This window comes from Gopherus flavomarginatus, chromosome 22 (assembly GCF_025201925.1).
Source record: "Gopherus flavomarginatus isolate rGopFla2 chromosome 22, rGopFla2.mat.asm, whole genome shotgun sequence".
Classification (NCBI taxonomy): Eukaryota; Metazoa; Chordata; order Testudines; family Testudinidae; genus Gopherus; species Gopherus flavomarginatus.
Window position 1 is genome coordinate 5834206 of NC_066638.1, and position 27048 is coordinate 5861253.

The window sequence follows — 27048 nt, forward strand, 5'->3', positions numbered from 1 at the left end:
AAAGTGCATGGCGATCCACTGGTGAAAGGTGCTGTGGGAGGGTAAAATATTGTTAATTTATTGTTGACACAGCAGGTATGTTTCCCTCACTGATCACCCGTGTCATTTCTTTATTGTAGATTACACAAACAGAAGTCCAGCAAGGACAGCAGCAGTTCAGCCAGTTCACAGATGGACAGGTACTTATCTCAGAACTCGTGACGATTGACTGATCAGTAAGGAGCCAGTGTCCATGAAGTCAGAGCTAAGAAAGCTCTTGATCTTTTGTACTAGGTGTCTAACAAGAAGTGGGATAGTGAGATTAGAAAGTCACTACCACTCCCAAAATGGACCTAGCAACCAGGATTCATGAGAACTGTGACAAACTTGTAGTTCATTTGAAGTCCTTTTATTATCTTGCTATATTTGCTCCAAATTAACCCAGCTCCTTGAGAATATGGAATATGAACTATTTAACTTTTGCCTTATCAATCTCATCCCAGGTGCTACTAGAAATAAGATGTTGTGTCTTATTAAGATAGCATCCTAGGAAATGTTTAAACCAATAAACAAGGATACTTGGTGTTTAACCTCTCAGTGTGTCACTGGAAAGCGCTTTGAAGTAGAACAACTTGGAAGCGGTGTAGTCTCAGTTTGTCTGTGTGAAGGAAGTGTTTAATGATAGTGTAGCAAACTCTTTTGATTCATTTGTCGTAAATGCTGCACATGAGATAGATGGAATAATTTCTTTAAGTTCTTGGAATGGACACACCAGACTGGATCCAGTGAGGTGTAGATTTGCCATAAATAAACTTTGTAATACAATTTGTTGAAGATAGGGCTAATATGAAATGTAGCTTGATCAAACTTCAGAGTGTAGACTAATAAAAATCACTATTAAATTGATACTGAGTAATCTGGGAGTAAAAGTGTAAATAAGCAATTCAAGGTATAAACTAGATTGCAGGAAAGGCTCAGTAAATCAAACTGAGCCATAAGCTGGGAAAATGTGTTGGAGGACACTGTCTCTCTCTGATCAGACAAGCTGGGAAAGTAGTATCCAGTGTGAGAACAAAAATTAGTTTTGTCTGCTTGGAATATGTAATAAGATTTCAAGTCTAAGTGGTTGGGCAAGAACTGAATTGATCACACAGTGTGCCAAGTGAAGGTGATTAGAAGTAACCTGACAAACCAACTCTGGTACTTATAAAAGGTTAAATCATCAGTAGGAGCTTTTTCAGTCCTAATCTGTTCAGGGATCAAGCTCTTGGAACATCATACGTATAAAACAAAGTCTGTCAAGTTCCAACTGGGCATCAGAAATTCATAAAATTCCTTCATTAGACTGTCCCATTTTGGTATTTAAGGCCTAGAGTAATTCATGCTCAACTTTTTGAGCACATTTTACTTGCTTTGTGTGTTGATTTATACCATTGGTCAAATCTGAGGGCTACACAGGCTGCATGCTATGAATAGTTGAACATCTTGCTGACCCCTGATTACTGTTTTTTTTCATCCCCTTTCAACCTCTTCCAGCAACTTTATCAGATTCAGCAAGTGACCATGCCTGCAGGTCAGGACATCACCCAGCCCATGTTTATTCAGTCCACCAATCAGACTTCTGATGGACAAGCTTCTCAGGTGGCAGGGGACTGAATTAGCCCACTGTAGTGAGTATTCTGTCAGCATGGAAATTGACACACACCAGCTTGACTTTTGCCGTTACGACTGGCGCTGATGAAGACGTCTCTCTCTATCTGTACTTAATATGAAGCCTATGGTAGGCTATGATCTCTGGTGCACTATACACCGCCTCTGGTGGGTATGAGCGATCCAACAGAAACTGACAAGGATGCAATATTTTTTTTTTCCCAGAAATCAATATGTCAACATACTTAGCTGCTTATTCATCTCTATAAAACTGAAAATAATTAAACAGGATGAAATCGATAGCAGCTTATTAAATGATGTAGAACATTTTTCTTTGGTCAGATTTGTAAAAAGGTCCGCATCTTGTTTCCCATAACAGCTTTATTCCCAAGTTTCTGTTTGTATTCTTCTGTGAATAGAGCTAGACTAAGGTTTCTCAACTTGGTAGTTCAGTAGGGGTATGTGTGCGTGTGGGTGTGTGTGCGCGCACACCTGAGTGTATTGGGAGATTTTCCTCCCCACTCCACCCCACCCTCTGTTTTTGGTAAGCCTAGGCATTGGATATTTGCAGCTTCTGGGGGAATAAAACATTCCTTGTGTTACAATGAACATATTTTCTAAGGACAGTAGAGGCTCTAACTTGTCCCAGTCTATTCCAGAAACACTAAAGGAAATCGAGGGGGGGAGTTGTTAACCATTGCGTTAGTCTCAGTCAATGCATGTATTATAAGCTGCATGAAATGCAATAAATTTCTTTTTAGATAATCTACATGTGGTTTACTCGATGTCTGAGCATATGTATGAATACCTAAAGTAACCAGCACAAATCCAGCAAGGCGATAGCCTCCTACTGAAGCTGTTAAGGGCAGGTCCTGTAAAAATGTTACAGAATGCCATGAGAAATGAAACTGCAGAAAGGGGATTCAGTGGGCGGGGAGGGCTAGATGGGATCTTGCTTCCTGGAGGTGTGGTTCAAATGTGAGATATAACTGATATGACTCTACTCCTGTATCATGCCTTTCACATCAAAAGATCTCCATGCACTCCATAAATTACAATACAAACTATACACCGTGATCATATCATCCACCACTGAAAAGCAGCAGTTCCTGGGTAGAACACTGCTATTTAACTGTACATAGCAACACTGCATGACAGTTCAGTACGAGAGGTTAGGAATGCCCTTTGTCCAGTAGAAGCTATGAGGTGCGTGAGACTTAGGGAGATGGATATAATTGTCTGCATTTGAATTCAGGTAGAAGCTCCATTTTTATTAAATACAACCTTATGCTCAAATGCGGTCAGGACTTCTGTTTATATCTCGTCCAAAAGATGGACGCAATTTTGATTATCCTAACCAGGACCCTTGTTAGATGTTGACACATCTAACAGCATGATACAACTGACACACTCTGCTCAGGAAAGGCCTCAGGTTGGTGTGAGGTGCCTGAGCAGAGCTGTGTGAAGGAATCTCTCCCTTGAACTGTCTAGCTATAACTAATTGTTCAATTTCTTATTTTTAAGAGCATCAAATTCACTCAGTTCTTAAAATGAGAGAACTGTGGCTGAAACTGTACTCAGCAGGTAATCTGAGCAGTTTAGGTGATAGAACACTTCGGTTGTAATGGACTGTGGCCAATTATAATTCAATAACATCAGTGAGACCATCTGTTTCTTCCTCACAATCTCAAACTCAGCTGTGCAGCGAGCAGAGTTAGCATGTAGAACTTTTAGAGTAGGCATCTGCCTTCAGGCGTAGCCCTGGACGTATGGGAATTTCAGAGATAACTGCCTCCTAAGAAAGAAAATTCCAGTTGTTTCAAATGCTTGACTGCTACAAATTAATAGACCTGAAGACTGATCTGATCTGACATAGAGAGTCAGAGGAGATTTGGTGCATGTCCAAACCTTCTGGGCCTTATGAACCAGGACTTTCCTCTGATTAAGTTTAAATGTGTAGACAATTAAACATTTGGGGGCTTAAAATTGGTGCTTTTATTGTAACCTGTCACAGCTTTCTCAGCTGAAGCATGACTTGGACCAGTGTTCTTGATTGAAGAATCCAGGGTCAACTTTAGCTGTCTTAAAAATTTGCCTTTATTAGAAAAATGACCTGAAAATAGCTGGGAGTAAATAATTCCGCACATACCACTTGTTTGAGCTGAACAAATGCTTCATGTCCAAAGACTGGCCACTAGAGGGCACCACACAACTGTGCACATTTTGCATGGGTCCGTGTCCTGCTTAAGGAGATGTAGAAGAAGTGAAAGTTAACCTGGTACGTGTCTGTGGATGTACTGTGCTCTATATAATTACATAGATGAACTTCATTCAGCAAGTATGTGGATGGCAGTTCTGTCTGTACTCAACAGATGACACATCAGAGGGTTCCTCCTCCATTCTCCTTCACTGGCCAGGTGTGTTCTTCATCCAACAATCTTTGCACCAAGAAAGCTGCTGCAAATTGATAGCATCCTGGTTAACTTGGTGGCCATGAGCAACTGACCCAGGCAGCACAGCTGTTTCAGTCCTGACCATTGTAAGCCCAACTGAGCGTGAAAGTGAAGTGTTTGGGATGATGACAAAAAGAAGTTACTTGCTTCATAAGCAGCTCAGTTGGCAAAACAAAAGAGCAGAATTCAGTTTGCCAAGAAGCACAGCTGGAGAATTAGCATGTAATTAAAGATTTTGTAGCACAGCACTTCAGGTCAAACAACTTCTATAAGAGGAAATGGTGCCTCACTGAAGTGTCCCAGCACCTTGTAAAAGTTAAAAGCTGACTCAAAGGGTCTAGTTTACTGGATTTTTTCCAAAAGGCTTTTGTGAAGGCCTCTTAAAACCAATGAAGGACAAGAATGATTGGGGTAAATAGCACAGTCTGAGTCTGGATTAAAGAGGCTTAAATGATAGGGAACCAGCTTCTTGAAGTGGAGGGCCATGAATGCTGAGGTCCCCCATTGTAAATGCATTGGGGTTTTCAGAAGCACTCAGCCTTGTCCTAACTCTGTGCCTGTTGAAGTCAATGATCTGAGCTAGGTCAATGCTGAGTTCTACTGACTTGAGCAGTGGAGAGCCAGTTCTGAGGTTTAGCTGCAACACACGCCTCTCTTGAGCAGTACAAGCTTAAGAAGTTTGAGAGTCCAGGCAAAAAACATTGGCTGGGGGGCAGGGAGGATTAAGCACAATGACAAATAAAATTGAACTGGAAGAAACCAAAGGAAACGTATACAGTACCACCAAAAATAATCTCTGCTCTGTGAACTGCAGCATCCTCTGGGGAAAGAGGGAGGACTCCGCCAAGACAGCTTAGTGAAAATGTTTGTCCCATTCCACAGGAGCCGATATGAACTCCAGTGGAAGAAAAAATTGCTTTAGAAATTGCCCAATGTTAAGCCTTGCTGGGAACTTGTGCCTAAAAACCTCATCCTACCTGCAAAACTGCACCTCGAAAGAAGGGCAATTTTAAAGCAGCGACAAGGTGGGCTTTGGGTAAAGCCAGAGGTGGCAAAAGGTGAGGTTATCTAGCTGGAAAGGAGAGTTAGAGGAGACTTGAAAACAGCCAGCTTTCTTCATCCTTATGAGAAAACAAGGGCCTGCTCCCATAAATGGAAGGGGGGTATGTTTAGAGGCCAGTACCGGAAACACCCCTTTACTCAGCCCACGCGTGGAATTAGCTGCTTCAGGAGGTCATTAGGATGCAGCCTGCCTGGATTTCATCCAACACTGGGTAATTGTACAGCCCTTTTTGTAGCTCTGCAAAGCAAGACAATAAGCTTAATACAGGAATACCGGCATTAAATTCTCTGGCCTGAGACTAGATCAGTGGTTCTCAACCAGGGATACGCATACCCTTGGGGGTACGCAGAAGTCTTCCAGGGGATACTCAGCTCATCTAGATATTTGCCTAATTTTACAACAGGCTACATAAAAATCACTAGCGAAGTCGGTACAAATTACATTTCATACAATGACATCTCTATACTGTTCTATATATTATACACTGAAACTAACCACTGGACTAGATGATCTAATGGTCCCTTCTGGCCTTGGAAACTAAGAGAGGATGACTTTTTAAATGTTGCAGCAAGACCTACAGCGATGGCCGGGCTGGATCAGAGAGGAACATCTCCCTTGCACGCTAATGGCCGTGTCCGCAATGAAGAGATGTAGCTGCCTTTTTGCACCTGGCATTGTACGTTGCCAAGGCACTGGGTAACTTGATTAGCAGAACACACTGATCGGTTTCAAAATGGCACCACTCCATCCCTCCTGTTGAGGAGGGAGAAAAGAATGTGATCTCGGGGTTTGGCAGAAGATAACCAATGCTATTTCTGCCTCTCCTGCTAGGGAAAAGAAAGCACTTAGCATTTAGACTTCTGAGTCGGCCATAATTTCTGATTTAATCACTGGGGGGGGGATAAATGCTTTTACCTCTGATCTCACACACTCAGCTGAAAGATGACCATTAGCTGGGTTCTTTCTTTACAAGGAGTCTGTAGGATCAATTTAGGCTTTTCTTCCTCCTCGGGAGTGATTAGCTCAGCACAAGCCACACAGCGAGAGAACGTGCCACTGTCGCTTACACTTGGGAATCAGCATTCTCTTCTCGGTGGGCAGTTTGTTACGCCAAATGCCCTTGTTCTGAGGTTTGTAAGTCGTCAGCACAGGTTATGTGACCCCCCTCCATCCCCCCAAGCAAAGGTCTGGTACTAAGGTCACCCTCTGGGATAAGGACGATCACTGTGTGAGAACTGCTTCAACAGCCTGCAAAGAAATTGGAGATCTACAAAGAGCATAACTTACTGATGTGTAAGAAGTAAACTCTAATGATCCCATGGGATAAGGCCACATGCACTTGCTTGTTTCTGAGGCGGTATAAAGCACACGAGCAAAGCTGAGTAGGTTATTAGGGGATTGAGCTGTATAAAAACACATTGTGTGGTGTGTGTTGGAAAAAACCAGGCCCTGGTTCTGCTCCCCTGCACCTGTGAAAACACTATTGAATCAGACTGGTCACATTTCATAGGGGTGCAAAATGACTGACAGGCCCATTGTGTCACAGTTCACCGTTCGTATTGTAGTATTTGTTGTATGGCTGGACTGTGTGGGTCTAAAGCACATATATAGAGTTAAAAGGGCAGGCACGGCTCTTGTACCCCCACCTAGCTCTATTGAAAGTCAGGGTGGGAGGAGGAGAGAGTTAGTTACCAAAAGGACCATTAGATCATCTAGTCTGATGCTGCATAATGCAGGCTGTTAAATTTCACCCCTGTGCTGAGCCCGGTAACTTGTATTTGACAAAAGCTGCTCCCAAAAAGGCAGACAAGATGCCAAGAGCTGACAAGTCCCCTCTTCCTTTGATCGTTTGTTCCCGTGGCTGCTCCCTCGTACGATTGTAAAAAATTGTGCCAATTTCTCATTTGAATGTGGCTAGTGTCTGCGGCAGAAGTGCACCTGAGAACAGAACTTGCCCCTTGCATTGATCCCACCTTAAGGCCTGCCCGGGAATTCTGACCCTGTGTTCCAGAAAACGTTGGGCAATCATTCCCATGGTCTTCCCCATCTTGTGGCTCAAAAGGTCCAGATCCTCAGCTGCTGTCTGTCAGCAGATCGATGCTGATTTACGTCAGCTGGCTCAAAAGATTTCCCAGACTGCTGTTTGCAAACTCGCTTCCCGGAGGAACCCACGCAGGTCGGACAGCAGGGCTTTTTTTCTTCATAAAAGAAGGCCCTCTTGAATGTTTACATTCGGTGTTTTAAATTTTTAAAACATTTGTAGAGGATATGATGATGAATCAGAACAATATTTCCACTGGGCTAGTTTCACAAGCTGTAACCCTCATCCCCACAGCTGAGGGTACTGAAGATGAACGAAGGTATTGCTGTTTGGCTGAACTTGTCTGAGTGACGGTATTTTGTGTCCTGAAGTAACCCCGAGAGCCTCCCTCTTGAACTGGGAGAAAAAAACGAGAGCCATCCTAGAGTGAAAAACTCTGGAGTGATGCACCCCAGGGTCTCAGGCATTGGGATATTATGGGTGAAATAATTAGTCTGATACGTTCTGTTGAGCCTTTCCTGCCAAAGCTCTGCACAGACCCTCATTGAACCTGGCAGGGTGTCAGGTGGTGATGGGGATTGCTAAGAGCCTTTTGCAGGATCATCACCACTGAAATGCAGCTGTCTCTGGGGTGGAGGACAGCAGGCAACACGCACAACAGAAGAGTGAATGGTGGTAACTGCGCTGGGACAAACCATTAGGTTTTTATAAAAGTGCCATGGGATCTTAGCATTCACTTAACACCAATAGTCAGTATATATTTAAGCCCTTGTCTGAAAGGTGCCCATGTGCTAAATTGCCCAGGACTTGGTGTAGCTGGCTGAGAGGGATGAAATGCTTGAATTGAGATTGCCAGGATTTGAACCTGTGTCACCACAAATATCTCAGCCCACCTCTGACTGGTTCAACTCGTGCATACTTTGATGCCTGTTTCATTTCACCACTGCAGGCATATCTGAAGCACTCAGCAATGTGGTGTGGAGGCGCCTGGCATGTTACAAAAGAAGCCCAGGCTGTTCTTGGGCAACAGAAACCTCTGGGGGTGTCTTGGGAGGATGACTCCTTTTACAGCACTTGGTGTGGTGACTGGGGGCAAGATGCCAGTCCAGCCTTTGGTCAGGAACAGCTGAGTCTAACGGACTTCTCACAGCTGTCCTTCCGCTTAACTCTCTGTAAGAAACAAGTGAGCTGCACCAAAACCACAGTGGGGAAGGCACTTTGCTAATGTGCCTAGAATGCAAACAGGTGGCTGGTTTGTTTTGCACGTTGCTTATCGGAGAGTCTGCAGAGGGACATAAGAAAATCCATCCGACAAGCAACACTACTACTTCCACCTTCCTTCAATCAAGGAACGAGCCCTCAATATCTCAGCCAAAGCCCCAGAGATGCAAGCATACCCGGGCTCTTATTAACGTCTTTGTTATTCTAGTGGGTCCCCATCACCCTCCCAGCCTGGGTGAATTCTGCCCTGGATATGGACTCCCTGGAGCTGGGGAGAGGGGAAAATGACCATGTTCATAGATTTCAAGGCCAGAAGGGATCATCTACTCTGACCTCCTGGATAACCCAAGCTAGAGAACTTCCCCCACAATAACTCCTAGAGCTGATCTGTTAGAAAAATGTCCAGTCTTGATTTAAAAATCATCAGCCCCGGAGAATCCACCACGATCCTTGGGAACTTCGCTAGATCTGGTGAAAAAATGGTCAAGAAACTTCATGGGAAACTTTCAAATTGTCTTTGGCAGGTTTCAAAATGAAATGATTTTCTCATTATTTAGAAATTGTTGCCAAAGCAAATGAACATGTTCCAAGGGGGAAGGTTCTGCATTTCACTCCTTCCTCCCCCCCCCTCGCCTTTTAGAGCTGCTCAAAAATGGGAAAACTTTTGAAAAAAAAATTGTGAATTTTTTCCATCCAAATTTTTTGACATTTTCAATGTATTCAACTCCCCACCACACCCCCCATTTTGTCCCTAGAAAATTGGAGGAAGGGGGGAGGAGATGAAAATGTGTCAATTTCAGGTTTAATTGGAAAAAAATGGAAAACAAAAAATTAGCCTTCATTTTTAAGAAAAAAGACCATTTGGGAGACTTTTCTTCAAAATATTTTGTTTCCGTTTTCTAATGTATATTATCCCTCGGGGTGTCAGCAGCTGATTCTTTTAATTGCAGTTGTAAAACACAAGGGAAGTAACCTACTGCCCCTTGGGGAATTACATGACAATGCAGCAGGGGCAGCAAATTTGGAAATCTTGACTTCCCCTTCCTCTGATTTCAGGCTGTTGCAGTAGCAGGTGCTCCATGCTCAGAGCCGCAGCTGTGTAGCATTGCACCTAAGAGCTTTCACACCAGTCCAGCCCCAGCACAGGGAGGGACATCCAGCAGTCACCCCTTGAGTTGCAAGGCCTGTGATCTTCCCTGGGGCTTGGGAGGCAAGCTCTGAAAAGCAGGCAGGTGGAGGAGCACTGACGCCCAGGGTGGGGGGCTTGCCCTTCTCATCATGTGGGGAGGAGAGAAGGAAAAAACTTCAGTGGGGAGAGAGGCAAATGGCTGCTTCTAGGAGCAGCTCTGCCATGCCGGGCCTCTAATCTGCAGGAGGCAGGGCTCCTCGTGAGCGGGTTGGGTGGTCCCTTGTTCCAGCTACAGTAAGGGAGGTCAGCATCAGCGCTTGCCCTAACAGGTGCTTCTGCCTGTGGCGAACTGGGCCAAGGACCTCAGCCAAACCAAACCTATGGTTGAGCCAATATCCTCCTCCCACCCCATCTCTCCCGCCCCTCCATGCCACCCTGCCCAACCTCCATCCACTGTCAGACTCCATCCCCATGGCAGCCTGCAGCCTGCCCCACACAACCAACCCCCTCCCCTCCTGCTTTGGACTGAATGACACTGGGGCAGTGGCTGCTACTCAGAGCTGGGCGCCAGGCCGTAAAGCGACTGGCTCTGCTCATCTGCGCTCAGGGCTCAGACCGCAGTTTGTGGGTTCTAAGCAGACATCTGGCAAAGACGTTAAGAGGAGGCTTTTTGCTCCCCTGGGCCCTGCCGTGCTGTCACCATGTCCATCCCGCCACATGGTTTGTCTCGTCCCCTTCCTCCCAGGTGCCATTTCAGCAGCATAACCCAAAACTTTGCTCTGCTGCAGGCCATTGCACGTGAAATGGCATCTCACAGGTGCATATGGCCTGCTGGGAGCTTGGCTGGGCTGTATTGATTAGAAAAGGGGAGAGGAGAAAAGCCGCTCCGCTCTGACAAAGGCCCAAGCTCCCGTCCTTTGTGCTGACTGCTACCCTGTGATATGGTAACATGCTGGTACCTGAGCCTCACCCAGGCCAGGGGAAAGGAAAGCACTGAGCATGGGGATCCTATCGCAAGGGGTGGGGCGGGAGTGTCTATTTCCAGCTCTGCCACAGACTCGCTGTGGGACCTTGGGTAAGTCACTGCACTGCTGTCTCTGCCTCCATCTCCTCACCTGTCCAGGGGGATGTCGCCACTAGGGTGACCAGATGTCCCGATAGTTAGGTGTTTGTCCCCCTGACCAATCTTTGGTCCAGACGCAATTTGTCCCTATATTTCGTTCCGCTGGCAGCACTCCCCCTTTTTTTTTTTGTTTGGTCTGCCGGCAGCTCCCCCGCCCCCCATGGCCCGATATTTTCTCCCTCTCATCCGGTCACCCTAGTCACCACTGGGCAGTGCTGAGAGAGCCATTGCTGCAAAGAAACCACCTGTGAAATGCACAATGGGAGTTTGACATAGGCACCGACTTTTACTTTTCCCTGGAGGTGCTTCACCCCTGCTCTGCCCCAAGGCCTCACCTCCACTCCACCCCTTCTCCTGAGGCCCCGCCCTCACCCCATCTCTTCCCACCCTCGCTCTGCCCCCTCCCCGTGGCCCCCACTGCTTGCTGCTCTCCACCCTCCCCCAAGCTGTAAAACACCTGTTTGGCCTCGTCCTTGATCAGCTGTTTGGTAGTGCCTCAGATTAGCTAACTGGCACACCACCAAACAGGAGGCACTGCGGACTGGTGGGTGCTGAACACTCTTTTTTTTTTTGTGGGGGAGGGGTGCTTCAGCCACAGAGCACCCAGGGAGTTGGGGCCTATGATTCATGGCAACTTTGGAACTTTCCAAAAGTCTGAGCTTGCTGTGAAAACACACAGGCGGGGAAGGTCTGCTGGCCACATGGGAGCTGGGAATGACTGTGCCTGACAGTGCTTCCCTGGGGTCTCAGAACAGGTCTGTGTGAACATGAGTGTGAGCCAGATCCGTGCGACAGCTTAGAGCTGGTACGAAAAGGGCAAGGGAGGTGTCTGTGGAGAATGTCAACATTTCATCAGAAGCCAAATCCTTTTGGCCAGAAACTGCGGAGGGGGAAAAGAATCCGCAAACCAACTTCTGAGGAAAGTTAGCAGCTTTCTGCAGAAATTCTCGTTTAGTCAAACACACCATTTTCCATGGAAAAAAGTGTTGACAGGCCATTTTACAGATCCCTCCCAGCTTTGGGGTGCATGGGGCTTCCCCCCTCCCCGGACAAACCCTGGGTCTGATTACTTTTTTTTTTAAGGTCTGGTTGGAAAACAAGAATTCCATGGTGTGAAAAATGTCAAGAGTTTGGCTTTTGGTTTTCATTCTGCATCAGACCAGAACCGACTACGCGATAACCGGTTCTTGGTTTGTGACGGAGCTTTGTAACTGTGCCATTGTGGAAGCTGATGACAAAGACTTATGCCCCTGCTTCTTGTGAAGCACTGTGCAGCCCCAGCAAACCCCCCGGCACAGAGCACAGAGGGCTTTGGTCCTGCTTGTAAGCTTAAAGTTAAACTCGTGCACAAGTCTTTGCAGGCTTGGGGCCTTGGGTTGGCACCATTTCAAACCTAGGGCCCCTTTCTGCTGGGCACAGGGCCTGAAAAATAAGATGCAGGGGTGAGTGCAGCAAACAAGCTGGAGGTGAGAATATCAGGCCTGGCTGCCATTCGGTACTAGGTACTAACAACCTTTCTGCATCTCTAGGCAGCCCTGGCCAAGCCCTCCCAGGAGAGAGGAGGGTGGAGGTCAGGGCATGTTCCTGAGGGAGAAAAGCTCAAGAAAAAACCCTGCTGACCCACTGCGGTGTCTGAACTCAAACTCCTGGTTTCAGCTGAGCTGCACTAGGCAGTCTGCCCTCTTCATGGAGTGAGGGGAGGACATTGCCCCCCAGGGCTGCCTGGCAGCAAGCAAATGCTATTGCGCTGGCTGGAGGCCTCAGAGAGCGAGACATGAATGATCAATGGGCTAGAGGCTCAGGGCCAGATTCTGAGCTTGGTTATGCCAGTGTAAACCTATTGCCTTCGACTAATCCAGATTTACACCGGTGTTCCCGAGATCCCTCTGTCCTTTGCCGCACCGGGCCTAGTTGTGCTTGTGCTCTGCATGCGTATGTCTGGGTGTGCACCTGCCAATCCCTCCTTGATGCCCTTTGTACTTGGAAACATTTTACTCCTCAGTGCTGACCAGGCGCTAAATTCAGCTTTCCCCGTATCCCGCCTCTGCCCCTTCTTAAAGAGAAGCCAAGAGCATCACCTGATTTCCCCCAAATCCCTGTGAACCTAATGGTTGTTATACCCCTCTCTATTGTGTTTCAGGCACTGTGGCCTTCAGAATAGGGCAACCGGGATTTGGAAGATCTGGATTCTATTCCCAGCTCTGCCACGGGCCTGGGGCAAGTCACTTGTCTGCTCTGTCTCAGTTTCCCCTTTGGTAGAATGGGGGTAATAGTTCTCTGCCTTTTGGATCAATGGTTTGGAGTAATAATAACAAACACCAAAGACATGGTTTCCATCAGCAGCACCCTGGCTGCAGCTGCCTCTGCCCTCCCAGCCTCGGGCCCCTAGCAGACAGAGTCACCCACAGGTCAAATGCGGCGACTTTTTTGATGGGGTGCAAGAACCGGAGGCAGGTGGAACCCTTTGAACTAACTTCCACATGCGACGTGAGCAGGACGGGCCCAGGGCCATGCAGGTGACAAGCTGCAGTGTCAGCTTGCCACTCTAGCTAGACTCACTGCCCAGGGCTTTCTGAAACCCCAGGTCCGTTTGGATTTTCCCTTTGATCTAACCACACTCTCAGCTTGGTACCAGGATCCTGAGCACCGGGCTGGCATTCTGCACCCTCTGCACAAAGCCAGAGCTCCTGTGAGCTTCTCCTTCCCCCTCTCCCGCCCCCCCTAGCTCAGGGCTGGAACATAGCTCCTGTCCCCTATTAGATTTGGCAAGAACTCACCCCAGAGTCACCCTGCGGCTCCTTTCTGCCTTCTACTCCCACCCCCACCCCAGCCCAGCAGCTTTGCTACCACATACAGAATCTGAAAAAACTTACTGGAAATCCTGTACATGCAAATTCTGTCCTCTCCGCGGTGCCAGGAATTTATGCTGCACTCCCAAGAGGCAAATGGGCTCGAAGCACGCAGACCTCCCCACACTTAATCTACCAGGCCTTGGAGTCCCTCTTTAAAGTTTCATCATGGGGAGGGGAGTTGGGGGAGAGAGAAAAGGGGGTGCAGCCAGACAGGGCTGGGGGAGAGATGGTGGTGAAATAGACGATGGCGTGGACTGGCTTCCCGAAACCTTTGACAGTTCTGATGGATAGGTCAGTGCGATATTGATTGCAACTTCTGGCTCTTTCTCAAAGATGCAACCAACAAACCCTTTGCTCTAGAATCCATGAGGAGTTTCCACGTTCTGCTGAGGGCAACACGCCGAGCTCTAAAAGCCAAGGCAAAGACACGGATGTTTGGAGAGAGCCAGCCCTTCTTCAAGCAATGCCAGCTCACGGTTTTACCAGTCCAGGCCCTCAGAGAGGTGCGTCTCCACAGTGATTTCACACACACACACACTGACCAGGAAAACACCTGCAAGAGCAGCGCATCTCCATTAGTTAAGTAACCTGGGTAAACAAACATACGATTGATTTCCAGAGAAAAGAACCCCAAGGAGAGAGCTAAGATTGAAAATATACCTTAAATAGATGCTGCCAGGGGAGTTTAAACCCCAGATGTATGTTTGATAAATAAGACTTTAAATAGCCCAGGATCAATAGCAATTTACTCAAAATAGAACTGGGCCTGGCTTGGGCTCTCTCACACCCTTTGTGATGTCTGCAACCCAACTACTGCAGCCTGATGCTCCTGCCTGGAGCCAGCCAGGGGGACTTGAGCTGAAACTGAAGTGAAATTGACTAGTTGATTCTTCTTTCAGGGCTCCTTAAACAAAGGGTGAGAAGTAGATTAATTTTTAAAAAATTATTTCCCTTTTAATCGTCTCAGTTTTGGTTAACACATGGAAAGAGATTTGGGGCCTGATTTTTAGAGGCGAGATCAGAAGAGGCAAGAGCCTGAAAGTGGAGCGATGGGGTTGGGAAGGTCCTTTTAGTTAGATTGTTAGAAGCCCCTATTTATGTATGTATGTTGTGAGCAGTTTGGAGAAATGAGGCCTTTATTAACAATCCTCCCTGCCGGTGTTTCTCTGGGAAAACCAGGCTGGCCACTCCTGATCTAGATCTCAGGGGTAAAAACAAGAAGAATAAACAAACAAAACCCAACCCTCCAAGCCTTATTTTTACATTATAAAGATAACACCTGTCACAGAGTGTGGGGAGTCCAGTCCTGCACCCCTCTTCCTGGGACCCACAGTGACTCTTAGCCAGCCAGTAAAACAGAAGGTTTATTGGACAACAGGAACACAGGTTACAGCAGAGCTTGCAGGCACAGTCAGGACCCCTCCACCGAGTCCTTCTGGGCTTTCAGGGTGCTTGGATCCTAGCTAGGATACCCTGAATTCCGCCCACACAGCCCCAAGCCCAAACTCAAACTGCTTCCCTCCTGCCACTCCCTTCCTTTGTCCCCTTCCCGGGCAAAGGTGTTGACCTTTCCCCTCCCTTACCTAGCTCAGGTTACAGGCCCTGGCATCGTCCATCCCCTAAAGTCCTCCCCTGCTCTCCCACTCCCCACACAGACAGTCCCTACTGCATCACATCTCTCCCCCCTTCGAGACTGAACTGAGCGGGGTCACTCTACCCAGTGACCTGGGGAAGTTCAGGGTCCCCTCTCCGGGACAACGCATCCGCTGTCAGGTTGGCACTTCCCTTCACATGGACCACGTCCATGTCATAGTCCTGCAGGAGCAGGCTCCACCTCAGGAGCTTGGCGTTGGCTCCTTTCATCTGGTGCAGCCAGGTCAGGGGAGAGTGGTCGGTGTACACGGTGAAGTGTCGCCCAAAGAGATATGGCTCTAGCTTCTTAAGGGCCCACACCATGGCCAGGCATTCCTTCTCGATGGCCGCGTAGCTTTGTTCCCGGGGTAGCAGCTTCTTACTCAGATACACGATGGAGTGTCTCTCCCCCTTTTCATCCTCCTGCATTAACACCGCCCCCAGTCCCGTGTCTGAGGCATCGGTGAACACCATAAAGGGTTTGTCAAAATCTGGGTTTGCCAGAACTGGGCCACTAACCAGAGCCTCCTTCAGCGCCCGGAAAGCCTCCTGGCACTGCTCAGTCCAGATCACCTTGTCTGGCTTCCCCTTTTTGCATAGTTCAGTGATGGGGCCGGCTATGGCACTAAAGTGGGGCACGAACCTTCAATAGTACCCCGCCATCCCAATAAAGGCCTGGACCTGCTTTTTGGTTTGGGGAGCAGGCCAGTCTCTGATCACCTCCACCTTGGCTGGTTCCGGCTTCAGGCAGCCGCTCCCCACCCGATGGCCCAGGTAAGATACTTCAGCCATCCCCACCTTGCACTTCTCAGCCTTTACTGTTAACTCAGCCTTTCGGAGTCGGTCCAGGACTTGTTTAACCTGGGACATGTGGTCCTCCCAGGTCTGGCTGAAGACGCAGATGTCGTCAATATACGCCACGGCAAAACTCTCCATCCCCCTCAGTAGCTGATCCACCAGGCGCTGGAAGGTGGCTGGCGCTCCCTTGAGGCCGAAGGGCAGGGTCAGAAACTCGTAGAGCCCCAGAGGGGTGATAAAGGCCGATTTCAGCCTGGCATCTGCGTCCAGCGGCACTTGCCAGTAGCCTTTGGTAAGATCCATAGTGGTGAGGTACCGAGCACCTCCCAGCTTGTCTAGGAGCTCGTCAGGCCTGGGCATAGGGTAGACATCAGATACGGTGATGGCATTGAGCTTTCGATAGTCCACACAGAACCGGATTGACCCATCCTTCTTGGGGACCAGCACCACTGGTGAGGCCCAAGGGCTGGAAGACGGCTGGATCACCCCCAAAGCCAGCATGTCCCTGACCTCTCTTTCAAGATCCTGGGCAGTTTTACCAGTGACCCGAAAAGGGGAGCATCTTGTAGGGGGATGTGACCCGGTCTCCACCCGGTGGACAGTCAAATTAGTGCGTCCAGGCTGGTTCATAAATGTTTTTAGCATCATCTTCAGCGTCTCGTTGAACCTTTCTACCAGCCCGTTGGACTGGGGGTGATACGCTGAGGCCCAGTTGTGCTGGACCCCACATTTCTGCCATAAGGACCGGAGCAGGGCCGACATGAAGTTGGACCCCTGGTCTGTTAAGACCTCCTTGGGGAACCCCACCCGGCTGAAAATTGTCAGTAGCGCATCTGCCACTGTGTCTGCTTCGATAGAGGACAAGGCCACTGCCTCGGGGTAGCGAGTGGCAAAATCCACCACCACCAGGATGTATTTCTTCCCCGACCAGGTCGTCTTGCTGAGGGGTCCCACTACGTCCATGGCCACCTTCTGGAAAGGTTCTTCTATGATGGTTAAAGGCCTCAAAGCCGCTTTCCCCTTGTTGCGGGCCTTCCCCACCCTCTGGCAGGGGTCACAGGATTGGCAGTACTGTCGGACATGGGTAAAGACCCCAGGCCAGTAAAAGTTCTGTGGCAGCCTCTGCCTGGTGCGCCGGATTCCCTGGTGCCCTGCGAGAGGGATGTCATGGGCCAGGTACAGCAGCTTGTGACGAAACTTCTGGGGAACCACCAGCTGCCTCCTGATCCCCCATGACTCTACTTCCCCTGGGGGAGCCCATTCTCGGTACAGGAACCCCTTCTCCCACAGGAACCTCTCCTTGCAACCTCTCCTCATGGTCTGTACTGCACTAAGGTCAGCCCGGTCCCTGTGCTTCCGCAAGGAGGGATCTTTCTGCAACTCGGCCTGGAACTCAGCAGCTGGGACAGGAATGGGGACCGGCTCTCTCCTGCTGGCTGGGTCTGAGGCCGCAGCCTCTCTGCACCGTGCCCCTGGGCGTTCCCCGCTCCCAGGGTTAGGGTCCTGCACCTCAGGTCGAGTACCTTCCCCGTTGTCGGGGTGCAGTGCCCTTTGCCGACTCTGACTACGAGTCACGACCAGGGCACTCTGGGTGTTACTAGGCCAGTCCTCGAGGTCCCCTCCCATTAACACGTCAGTGGGCAAATATCGGTGTACCCCCACATCCTTGGGGCCCTCCTTGGCCCCCCATTTCAGGTGTACCCTTGCCACGGGCACCTTGAATGGGGTCCCGCCCACACCCATCAGGGTCAGGTAGGTTTTGGGCACCATCCGATCTGAGGCCACCACCTCGAGTCGGGCCAGCGTCACCTCTGCGCCCGTGTCCCAGTACCCAGTGACCTTCCTCCCATCTACCTCCAGGGAAACAATGCACTCTTTCCGGAGGGGCAGCCCTCCGCCCACCCGGTAAACCAAAAACCCGGAGCCTGGAGCATCCACAGGTGGTATGTTGCCAGCCCCCCTTTCCTGGGAATGTAGCCCCTCCTCCGATTGGGTTTTTACCCAGTCCACCCTCTGCGGGTTGGGTCTGCTTGGTCTGTCCCTGAGCTTGGGGCACTGGGCCCGTATGTGGCCTCGTTGGCCACAGCGATAGCAGCCCATGTCTCGTGGGTCCCTTTGAGTGGGTCGGAGGGACCTGCCGCTGGATGTTCCCCTTTTGGGAGGGTTCTCCATAGGCCCCCTTTGGGAGGTCCCATGATGACTCTCTCTCTGCGTTGAGGCAGGCCTGCTCCTTCGAGACTCCTCCCTGCCATCCCCTGCCCGACTGTCCACAAATTGGTCAGCCAGCTGGCCTGCGTGCTGTGGGTTCTCCGGCTTCTGGTCCATCAACCACAGCCTCAAGTCGGACGGGCACTGCTCGTACAGGTGCTCCAGTATGAATAGGTCAAGCAGGTCCTCTTTAGTTTGGGCCCCAGCTGTCCACTTGTGGGCATACCCCTGCGCCCGGTTGACCAGTTGTAGGTATGTGACCTCACGGGTTTTACGCTGGCTCTGGAACTTTTTCCGGTACATCTCAGGAATCAGCCCAAACTCGCGGAGCAGGGCCTGTTTGAACAGTTTGTAGTCCCCTGCCTCCGCCCCTTTCAGTCGGCTGTACACCTCCACGGCTGTGGAGTCCAGTAAGGGGGTGAGAACTGCGATCCTGTCTGCAGGGTCAACCCTGTGCAGCTCGCAGGCATTCTCAAAGGCCGTCAGGAAGGTATCTATGTCCTCCCACTCCTTACGCCGGGGCAGCAAGTGCTTATCAAAGCTCTTTGTAGGCTTGGGTCCCCCCTCACTCACCGCAGCCGGGGCCCCACTACTCGTCAGCTGGGCCAGGTCCAGCTCATGTTTACGCTGTTTCTCCTTCTCCTCTCGCTCATGTTTACGCTGGTTCTCCTCATGTTTACGCTGGTTCGCCTTCTCCTCCAGCTCTTGCCTCTTTAACTCGAGCTCCTCCCGTCTCAGCTCCCTTTCATATTCCAGCCGCATCCGCTCCACGGATGCCAAGCGTCGCCGGGAGGATCCCCTGCTGGGGGGTGAGCGTCGCCGGGAGGATCCCCTGCTGGGGGGTGAGCGTCGCCGGGAGGATCCCCTGCTGGGGGGTGAGCTTCGCCGGGCGGATCCCCTGCTGGGGGGTGAGCGTCGCCGGGAGGATCCCCTGCTGGGGGGTGAGCTTCGCCGGGAGGCTCCCCTGCTGGCCGGGGGTGTCACGGTGCCCTCGGTATACACTGGGCTCCTCCCCGCCCTTCCCCTAGGCCTAGGAAGGGGGGGTCTCGGGAAGCCCTCGTCCGCCGGCTGACCACTCCCAGCGGGGACAGACCCTGGAGCCTGCGCTGCATCTGCCCGGCTGCTTCCCTCAGAGACAGGGCTCCGTTCATTCATGCGGTCTCCTTGCTCCAGCTGGGCAATCAGCTGGTCCTTGGTGAGCCTCCCTGGGCGCAGCCCCCTCTGCTTGCACAGCTCCAGCAGCTCGTACTTGCGCCGCTTGGCATACATCTTCCTGCTGGCCACTCACAGGCTGGGGTGCTCGCCGCTCCCCACGGTTTCCAGGGGGACCCCTAGTGCACCAGCCCTTCTTGAGGTCACCATCTCTCTGCCAGGGTCGAGCTGCAGACTCCTCCACCCCTGGGACCGCTCGCTGCAATCCCCCGGGGGACCCTGTTACTGCAAAGTCCTTCTCACTGGGCACACACTCCCCAGGGGTTAACCACCCCTTCGTTTTACTGCTCCCCAGTCACTTACTGCAGGAAGCGCCGTCCACGGGGTGCAGTATCTCCTGCCGCTGCCACCAGTTGTCACGGAGTGTGGGGGAATCCGGCCCTGCACCCCTCTTCCTGGGACCCACAGTGACTCTCAGCCAGCCAGTACAACAGAAGGTTTATTGGACAGCAGGAACACAGGTTACAGCAGAGCTTGCAGGCACAGTCAGGACCCCTCCACCGAGTCCTTCTGGGCTTTCCGGGTGCTTGGATCCTAGCTAGGATACCCTGAATTCCGCCCACACAGCCCCAAGCCCAAACTCAAACTGCTTCCCTCCTGCCACTCCCTTCCTTTGTCCCCTTCCCGGGCAAAGGTGTTGACCTTTCCCCTCCCTTACCTAGCTCAGGTTACAGGCCCTGGCATCGTCCATCCCCTAAAGTCCTCCCCTGCTCTCCCACTCCCCACACAGACAGTCCCTACTGCATCACAACACCCAACTCGATTAAAAGTCCTTTGCAGGTCACCTTTAACTCTACCTCCACAACCCCTCATCCCTCCTGCAATCTGCTTTCATCATTTGCCACAGGAAACATAAATCTGCCTCTACTGAGTGCACTGAATGAACTGTTTTGAGGGTAGGCTGTTGTCAAATATCCCCCCCCTCCACACACACACATAGTATATTGGGCACAGGGTCAGTCACTGCCACATAGGAAGAGCATTTCACTGGTGGATCTTTGTATTCCTAGGACACAAGCCTCCGAAGTTCGAGCTAGCTGTACCCCTCGGAGTGCTGAAGCAGATCTGTCCCATTTTATACCGATGATGAATAGCAACGTACTTTATCTTCCAGAGCGTCCTCCGCCCATATGCCTTACAGCAGGCAAGGAATTCCAGAATTATGTCATAGCTGCAGCATTCATATAAAGAGACAACAGCCATCAGGAATTCCACAGTTACATCCTCCTGGGGCAAGGTGGCTAAGTCACAGAGCAGCAGCTGGAGAGAAGACTTAGATTGTTGGGGGAAGATCTGCAGAGACTGAACCAGTTCCTGGGGAATAACAGCCAGCTGCTAAGAGGAAAGTGTCTTCTTACTGGCACATCGTCATGCCCGGTGGTGTTTGCATGACAATTTCCAGTGTATCTGTGGGAGATGACTGAACCAGGTGGGACAGACAAAATGTCTGGATAATAGGGGCTTAGAGGGTGACTCCGCTCTGCCCTTTAATTACCCATCCACCCTTCATGCCCCCATTCTTCTTGGCAACTTTAGTCTTTGTATGACTCATGTCATGTTGTGATGATGAAATCTGCCCCTAGAAAAATCGCTATCTTTTACCCTTTAACCCCAAAGACTCCTTTTCCAGCTCCTGTTCCACAGTGCTGCCACCTAGTCAGCTATCCTATGAGGAGTAACTGGCTCGAGGGTGGAGGGGAGCAGCATCACCACGGAACAGGGGCTGAGGGTGATAGAGGATCACAAATTGAATAGGAGTCAACCATGGGATGCAGTTGCAAAAAAGGCTAATATCATTCTGGGGTGTGGTGTAGGTAAGAAGTGGATAGCAATTGTCCCACTCTGCTCACCCCTGATGAGGTCTCAGCTGGAGTCCCGTATCCCATTCTGGGGGCCACACTTTAGGAAACCTGGGTAAATTGGAGAGAGTCCAGAGCAGAGCAACAAAAATGCTAAAAGCTTTAGAAAATCGGACCAACGAGGAAAGGTTAAAAACACTGGGCACATTTAACCTTGAGAAAAGAAGACCGAGGGGAGTCCTGATAAGTCTTCCAAATATGTGAAGGGCTGTTGTAAAGAGGACTATGATCAATTGTTCTCCGTGTCCCCTGAAAGTAGGACAAGAAGTAATTGGCTTTATCTTCAGCAAGGAAGTTTTACGTTAAATAGTGGGAAAAAACTTTCTAACTCTAAGCTCTGGGACAGGCTTCCAAGGGAGGTTGTGGAATCTCCATCATTGGAGGATTTTTAAGTACAGGCTGGACAAACCCCTGTCAGGGCTGTCTAGGTTTACTTGGTCCTGCCTCAGTGCTGGCGGCTGGACTTGGTGATCTCTTCAGGTCCCTTCCAGATTTCTATGAGTCTCTGAATACACGAGGAGACTGGCTGGTTGCCCTTGAATTCTCCAGCCTGCAGTAACTCTGCACTGGGATTCACCTACCCAGCTGTTAAATTTAACCTGGCCCATTGATTGCTCCCTAAGCCTGAGGAAGTGAGACCCAAATCCACAAAGGTTATTAAGCTCCTTCCTTCCATTAATAGCAATGTAAGTTAGGAGCCTAAATACCTTCCTAGATCTGGGTTTCATCCCCTCTCCTGCCTTTCCTGGATGGGAAGAGATTCATTCTGCTTCGCTCTCCATGTTGCAGCTTTCCCAAGTGTGCAAGCAGCTTGGGCGTGGGGGCAAATCCTTTGTGGGGGAAAGTATTAAGTGGCAAATGTATTATCTAGTCATTTATTTATTGCACGGGTTTCCAAAGCACCCAGCACATGCGGCGATGCTCCCTGGGGCCAGGCGCTTGGGCCAGGATCCTCAACCACCCTGATAAATAATTCACTAATCTAAGCCTTTAATTTTCACTCACGCTACTTCTCTTTCAGCACCGTGGGCCCTGGGGTGCACTTGGGGGAAACTGGCTTTGAAAATAAAACCAGCTTCTTTAAACCCTTGGAGAGGAAATGCAGCTGGGGCAGGGGAGAGGAGCTAGGCCTGTGGCACATGCTGCTGACCCTCCCCCCCACATCACGTAGGGTAAATGGTTTAATCACCCTGTGCCTCAGTTTCCCCTTCTAAATCAGCAATCGTACCTGCCTCTCAGCGTCAGGGGCTGTGAGGCTTAAGTTAAACATTCACAGATGGCTGACGGCTGTGGCCAGTGGCAGATGATGCATTCCTCACAGCCTGGTGAACCTTCAGGGGTCTCTCTCTGGGATTCAGATTAGAACAGGCTGCCCGAAAGGCAAAGTGAAACTTGGTTGAAAGCGCCAAGTTATATGTAAGTTACCCCATAGTCCAGTGTGCGTATGTCCTCCGCTGGACCTCATGCAGAGGATGGAGTCTGTTCCAACTCCTGGCCATAGGCAGGGCAGGCTCTAGGGGTTTTGCCACCCCAAGCAGCCAAAAAAAAAAAAAAAGCCTTGATCGCGATCTGCGGCAATTCAGCGGGAGGTCCTTCACTCCGAGCGGGAGTGAGGGACCCTCCGCCGAATTGCTGCTGAATACCTGAAGGTGCCGCCCCGCTCCGGAATTGCCGCCCCAAGCACCTGCTTGATAAGCTAGTGCCTGGAGCCGGCCCTGGCCATAGGACACAATCCTTTAGCTCTAGTGGAGAGGCTGATGCTTTTAGGTCCAGAGGTCCCCAGTGTTGGCCAGGATTGACCGTGTTTATACGTGTTTCTAAGCCTTGCATGGCTCTGATGTGGGTGCTCAGCTGGTTTCAGGGCTCAGTGCAAGCTGAGCCCAGATCTTCTGCACTATCCCAGCCCTTTCCAGCCAGCCTTGGTCTTGGTGGGAGGGAGCTGCCAGGATAGGACGGTGTTTGGCTTTCGGGGCAAGGTGGTGGAATTTAGTGGGTTTTGACCGAATTTTTTTTTTGATGGAGTTTGTTGAACCTCAAAAAGAAACTCAAGATTGTGGCCAAAGCTGAATGGCTGCAAAGCCCCTTCGGGCAGGAGCCAAAGAAATGGAACCCAGGAGTTCCCCAGAGCTCTGCTTGACAGGTCACGGTGGGAAGGTGACAACTTAAAGCGACAAAGCTGCAAGCAGCTGCAGCCTCTTCCCTACTGCTGGGACCTTCAATTGGTCGGGTTTTTAACAAGCGTTGCCAGGCAAGCCCTCCCCTATTTGGAAACAGATTTTGATCCACTCCAGGTGAAGGCTGCCTGCTGCCATTAGAGAAAAACAGTGCCACAGATATTAAAAAAACAGGTTTCAGAGGGGCAGCTGTGTTAGTCTGTATCCGCAAAAACAACAAGGAGTCCTTGTGGCACCTTAGAGACTAACAAATGTTTTTGGGCATAAGAATATAAAAAAGAATCTGTCGCAATGGCCAGATCAGAGCATCCAGCCCCCTTCTCTGACAGTGGTCAGCACTTCTGAGGAAGATGCACAAGACCTTAAAATGCTGGATTATGGACCAAACTCTCCAGGGGGCGGTTCCTTCCTGACCACATGGGGTTTGTTTTGTGCCCTGAAGCATGAGGTTTTCTAACCCTGTTCATTCTTTACCTCCCCTCCGGGATCTGGCTGGAGGCCGATCAGCCCCAGAAGTACCTGACCCTTTACTGGTTTCAGAGTAGCAGCCGTGTTAGTCTGTATCTGCAAAAAGAACAGGAGTACTTGTGGCACCTTAGAGACTAACAAATTTATTTGTGCATAAGCTTTCGTGGGCTACAGCCCACTTCATCAGATGCGTGCAGTGGAAAATACAGTAGGAAGATATATATATACACACACACACAGAGAACATGAAACAATGGGTGTTACTATACACACACTAATGAGTGATCAGTTATGGTGAGCTATTACCAGCAGGAGAGAAAAAAACGTTTTGTAGTGGTAATGAAAATGGCCCATTTCCAGCGGTTGACAAGAAGTTGTGAGGAACAGTGTGTGTGGTGGGGAAATAAACACAGGGAAATAGTTTTACTTTGTGTAATGACCCATCCACTCCCAGTCTTTATTCATGCCTAATTTAAGGGTGTCCCTATTGCAAATTAATTCCAATTCAGCAGTCTCTCCTTGGAGTCTGTTTTTGGATGCAATATTGTGACCTTTAGGTCTGTAACTGAGTGACGAGGGAGGTTGAGGTGTCTCTGGCTGGTTTTTGAATGTTACAATTCTTGCTGTCTGATTTGTGTCCAGGTAGAGCCTGTCCGCTTTGGCCAATGTACATGGAGGGGCATTTCTGGTCTTTACAAACAAGCTCTGAGCGGTTTGGCTGTAGGATTTGGGGGGAGGGGACCACAGCCCTGGGCTGCGAGATGCCGCCGGGAGCAGGGTGATGGTGATGGTGATGGAGCTGGGCCCTGAGCGAACAAGCCCCGGACAGGTGGGGGAAGCTGGGAAGCGCCGGAGAGCCGGGCAGGCGGAGTCCCCACCCCCTCCGGCCCAGTAAGTGGCTGGGAAAAGGCTGGGCCGCGGCGGGGAGGGGCTGGGGGAGGAGGCGAGGTGCCAGGCGAGTGTAAGCCGAAGGCAGGTGGACAATCCAGCGGCATGGAGAGGGGCCGGGCAGCGCTCCGGGCTGCCAGGGCGGCGGCGGCTCTGAGTCCTGCGCGATTCGTGGCGCTTTGACACTAACCAGCCCCCCGGAGCGCCCTGCAAACTGCAACTCCTGGAAACTTCGGCTGCTCTCCAGGCTTCGGCGCAGGAGCCCCGGGACGCGTCCGCCCCCCGCCGCCGAGCCGGAGAGCTGCGGGGGGGGGTCTCTCCGCGGCTCGGGGAGGGAAGCTGCGTGTGCCCCTCCAACGGCATCGCATGGGCTGAGGTTGCGGGGCGCCCCGGGCTCCTTTCCCGGCCTCCCGCGGGGAGCGCACCGGCCGCAGCCGGGCTCGGAGCCGGTCCAACTCGCAGGGGCGCGCGGTCCCCTCGCCGCCCGGGGCAGGAGCGCAGCGGAGGGCGCCAGGAAAGGGCCCCTTTGGGGAGCCAGGGGCGCGGAGCGCTCCCAGCCCCGGGCCCGGACTCGCCTGAAGCTCGGGCCATGCGGAGCCGGCCCGGCCCGGGGCCCCCCTCCGCGCCGTGAGCGCGCCATGGCCGGGCTGCAGCCGCCCGGCGACGGGGACCTCTCCATGCTCTCGCCGCCCCCGATCCCCGGCGAACCCCGGCGGGGGGAGTTCGTCGCCCTGACCGAGGTGCACACGGAGAAGAACGAGCCGCCCGCGGGCAGCCCCCGGCGCCTGGGTCTGCTGGGGACCCCGCTGCCAGCGCCGCCCGGCGGGGTAGCCGCCCGCTCCGCCGCGCACAAGCGTTACCGGCGCCTGCAGAACTGTCTGTACAACGTGCTGGAGAGACCCCGCGGCTGGGCGTTCATCTACCACGCCTTCATGTGAGTCCGCCGGGCCCCCGCCCGCCCCCGCCGGGGGGCGCCCATCCCCGTCCCCTCCAGCCTGGCACCCGGCCACCCGCCTTCCCGTGAGTGCGCCCATCCCCGTCCCCTCCAGCCTGGCACCCGGCCACCCGCCTTCCTGTGAGTGCGCCCATCCCCGTCCCCTCCAGCCTGGCACCCGGCCACCCGCCTTCCTGTGAGTGCGCCCATCCCCGTCCCCTCCAGCCTGGCACCCGGCCACCCGCCTTCCCGTGAGTGCGCCCATCCCCGTCCCCTCCAGCCTGGCACCCGGCCACCCGCCTTCCTGTGAGTGCGCCCATCCCCGTCCCCTCCAGCCTGGCACCCGGCCACCCGCCTTCCTGTGAGTGCGCCCATCCCCGTCCCCTCCAGCCTGGCACCCGGCCACCCGCCTTCCCGTGAGTGCGCCCATCCCCGTCCCCTCCAGCCTGGCACCCGGCCACCCGCCTTCCTGTGAGTGCGCCCATCCCCGTCCCCTCCAGCCTGGCACCCGGCCACCCGCCTTCCTGTGAGTGCGCCCATCCCCGTCCCCTCCAGCCTGGCACCCGGCCACCCGCCTTCCCGTGAGTGCGCCCATCCCCGTCCCCTCCAGCCTGGCACCCGGCCAACCCGCCTCCATGAGTGCGCCCATCCCCGTCCCCTCCAGCCTGGCACCCGGCCACCCGCCTTCCCTGTGAGTGCGCCCATCCCCGTCCCCTCCAGCCTGGCACCCGGCCACCCGCCTTCCCGTGAGTGCGCCCATCCCCGTCCCCTCCAGCCTGGCACCCGGCCACCCGCCTTCCTTGTGAGTGCGCCCATCCCCGTCCCCTCCAGCCTGGCACCCGGCCACCCGCCTTCCCGTGAGTGCAGCCCATCCCCGTCCCCTCCAGCCTGGCACCCGGCCACCCGCCTTCCCGTGAGTGCGCCCATCCCCGTCCCCTCCAGCCTGGCACCCGGCCACCCGCCTTCCTGTGAGTGCGCCCATCCCCGTCCCCTCCAGCCTGGCACCTGGCCACCCGCCTTCATGTGAGTCCCGGGGGCGCCCATCCCCGTCCCCTCCAGCTGACACCCAGCTACCAGCCTTCAACTACCTGCCTGGGATGGGTTCCCATCTGTGGGCCCCCCAACCTGTCCTTGACCCCTGGCCCCTGCGTGCCTCCTAGTTGCCATTCTTTGGGGTGCCCCCAGCCTGACACCCATCCACCCACCTTCATGTGGCCCTGTGTGACCCCTAGGTCCCCAACTGCACCACATCCCTGGGGTGGCAGGGCCCAACCTGTGAGTGGGGTTCCAGCCTGACCCTTCAGGAAAACCCCGACCTTAGAGCCACCCAGCCCTGCCCCCATCTACACACGTTCATCCCAGTA

The 27048-nt window shown here is 52.1% G+C and overlaps 2 protein-coding genes across 8 annotated transcripts in view; both read left to right on the top strand.

The window, feature by feature from the left end:
* NFYC (nuclear transcription factor Y subunit gamma) overlaps window positions 1-2398 on the top strand; it is a 58616-nt gene extending 56218 nt beyond the window's left edge. The window contains exons 9-10 of the mRNA XM_050932449.1: window positions 120-179; window positions 1516-2398. Coding sequence (XP_050788406.1) covers window positions 120-179; window positions 1516-1635 — 180 coding nt within the window. The 3' untranslated portion in view covers window positions 1636-2398. The remainder of the gene's footprint in view (window positions 1-119; window positions 180-1515) is intronic.
* Window positions 2399-25388: 22990 nt separating this feature from the next.
* KCNQ4 (potassium voltage-gated channel subfamily Q member 4) overlaps window positions 25389-27048 on the top strand; it is an 84330-nt gene continuing 82670 nt past the window's right edge. For all 7 annotated transcript variants that reach the window (XM_050932418.1, XM_050932420.1, XM_050932419.1 and 4 more), the window contains exon 1: window positions 25389-25684. In XM_050932418.1, coding sequence (XP_050788375.1) covers window positions 25389-25684 — 296 coding nt within the window. The remainder of the gene's footprint in view (window positions 25685-27048) is intronic.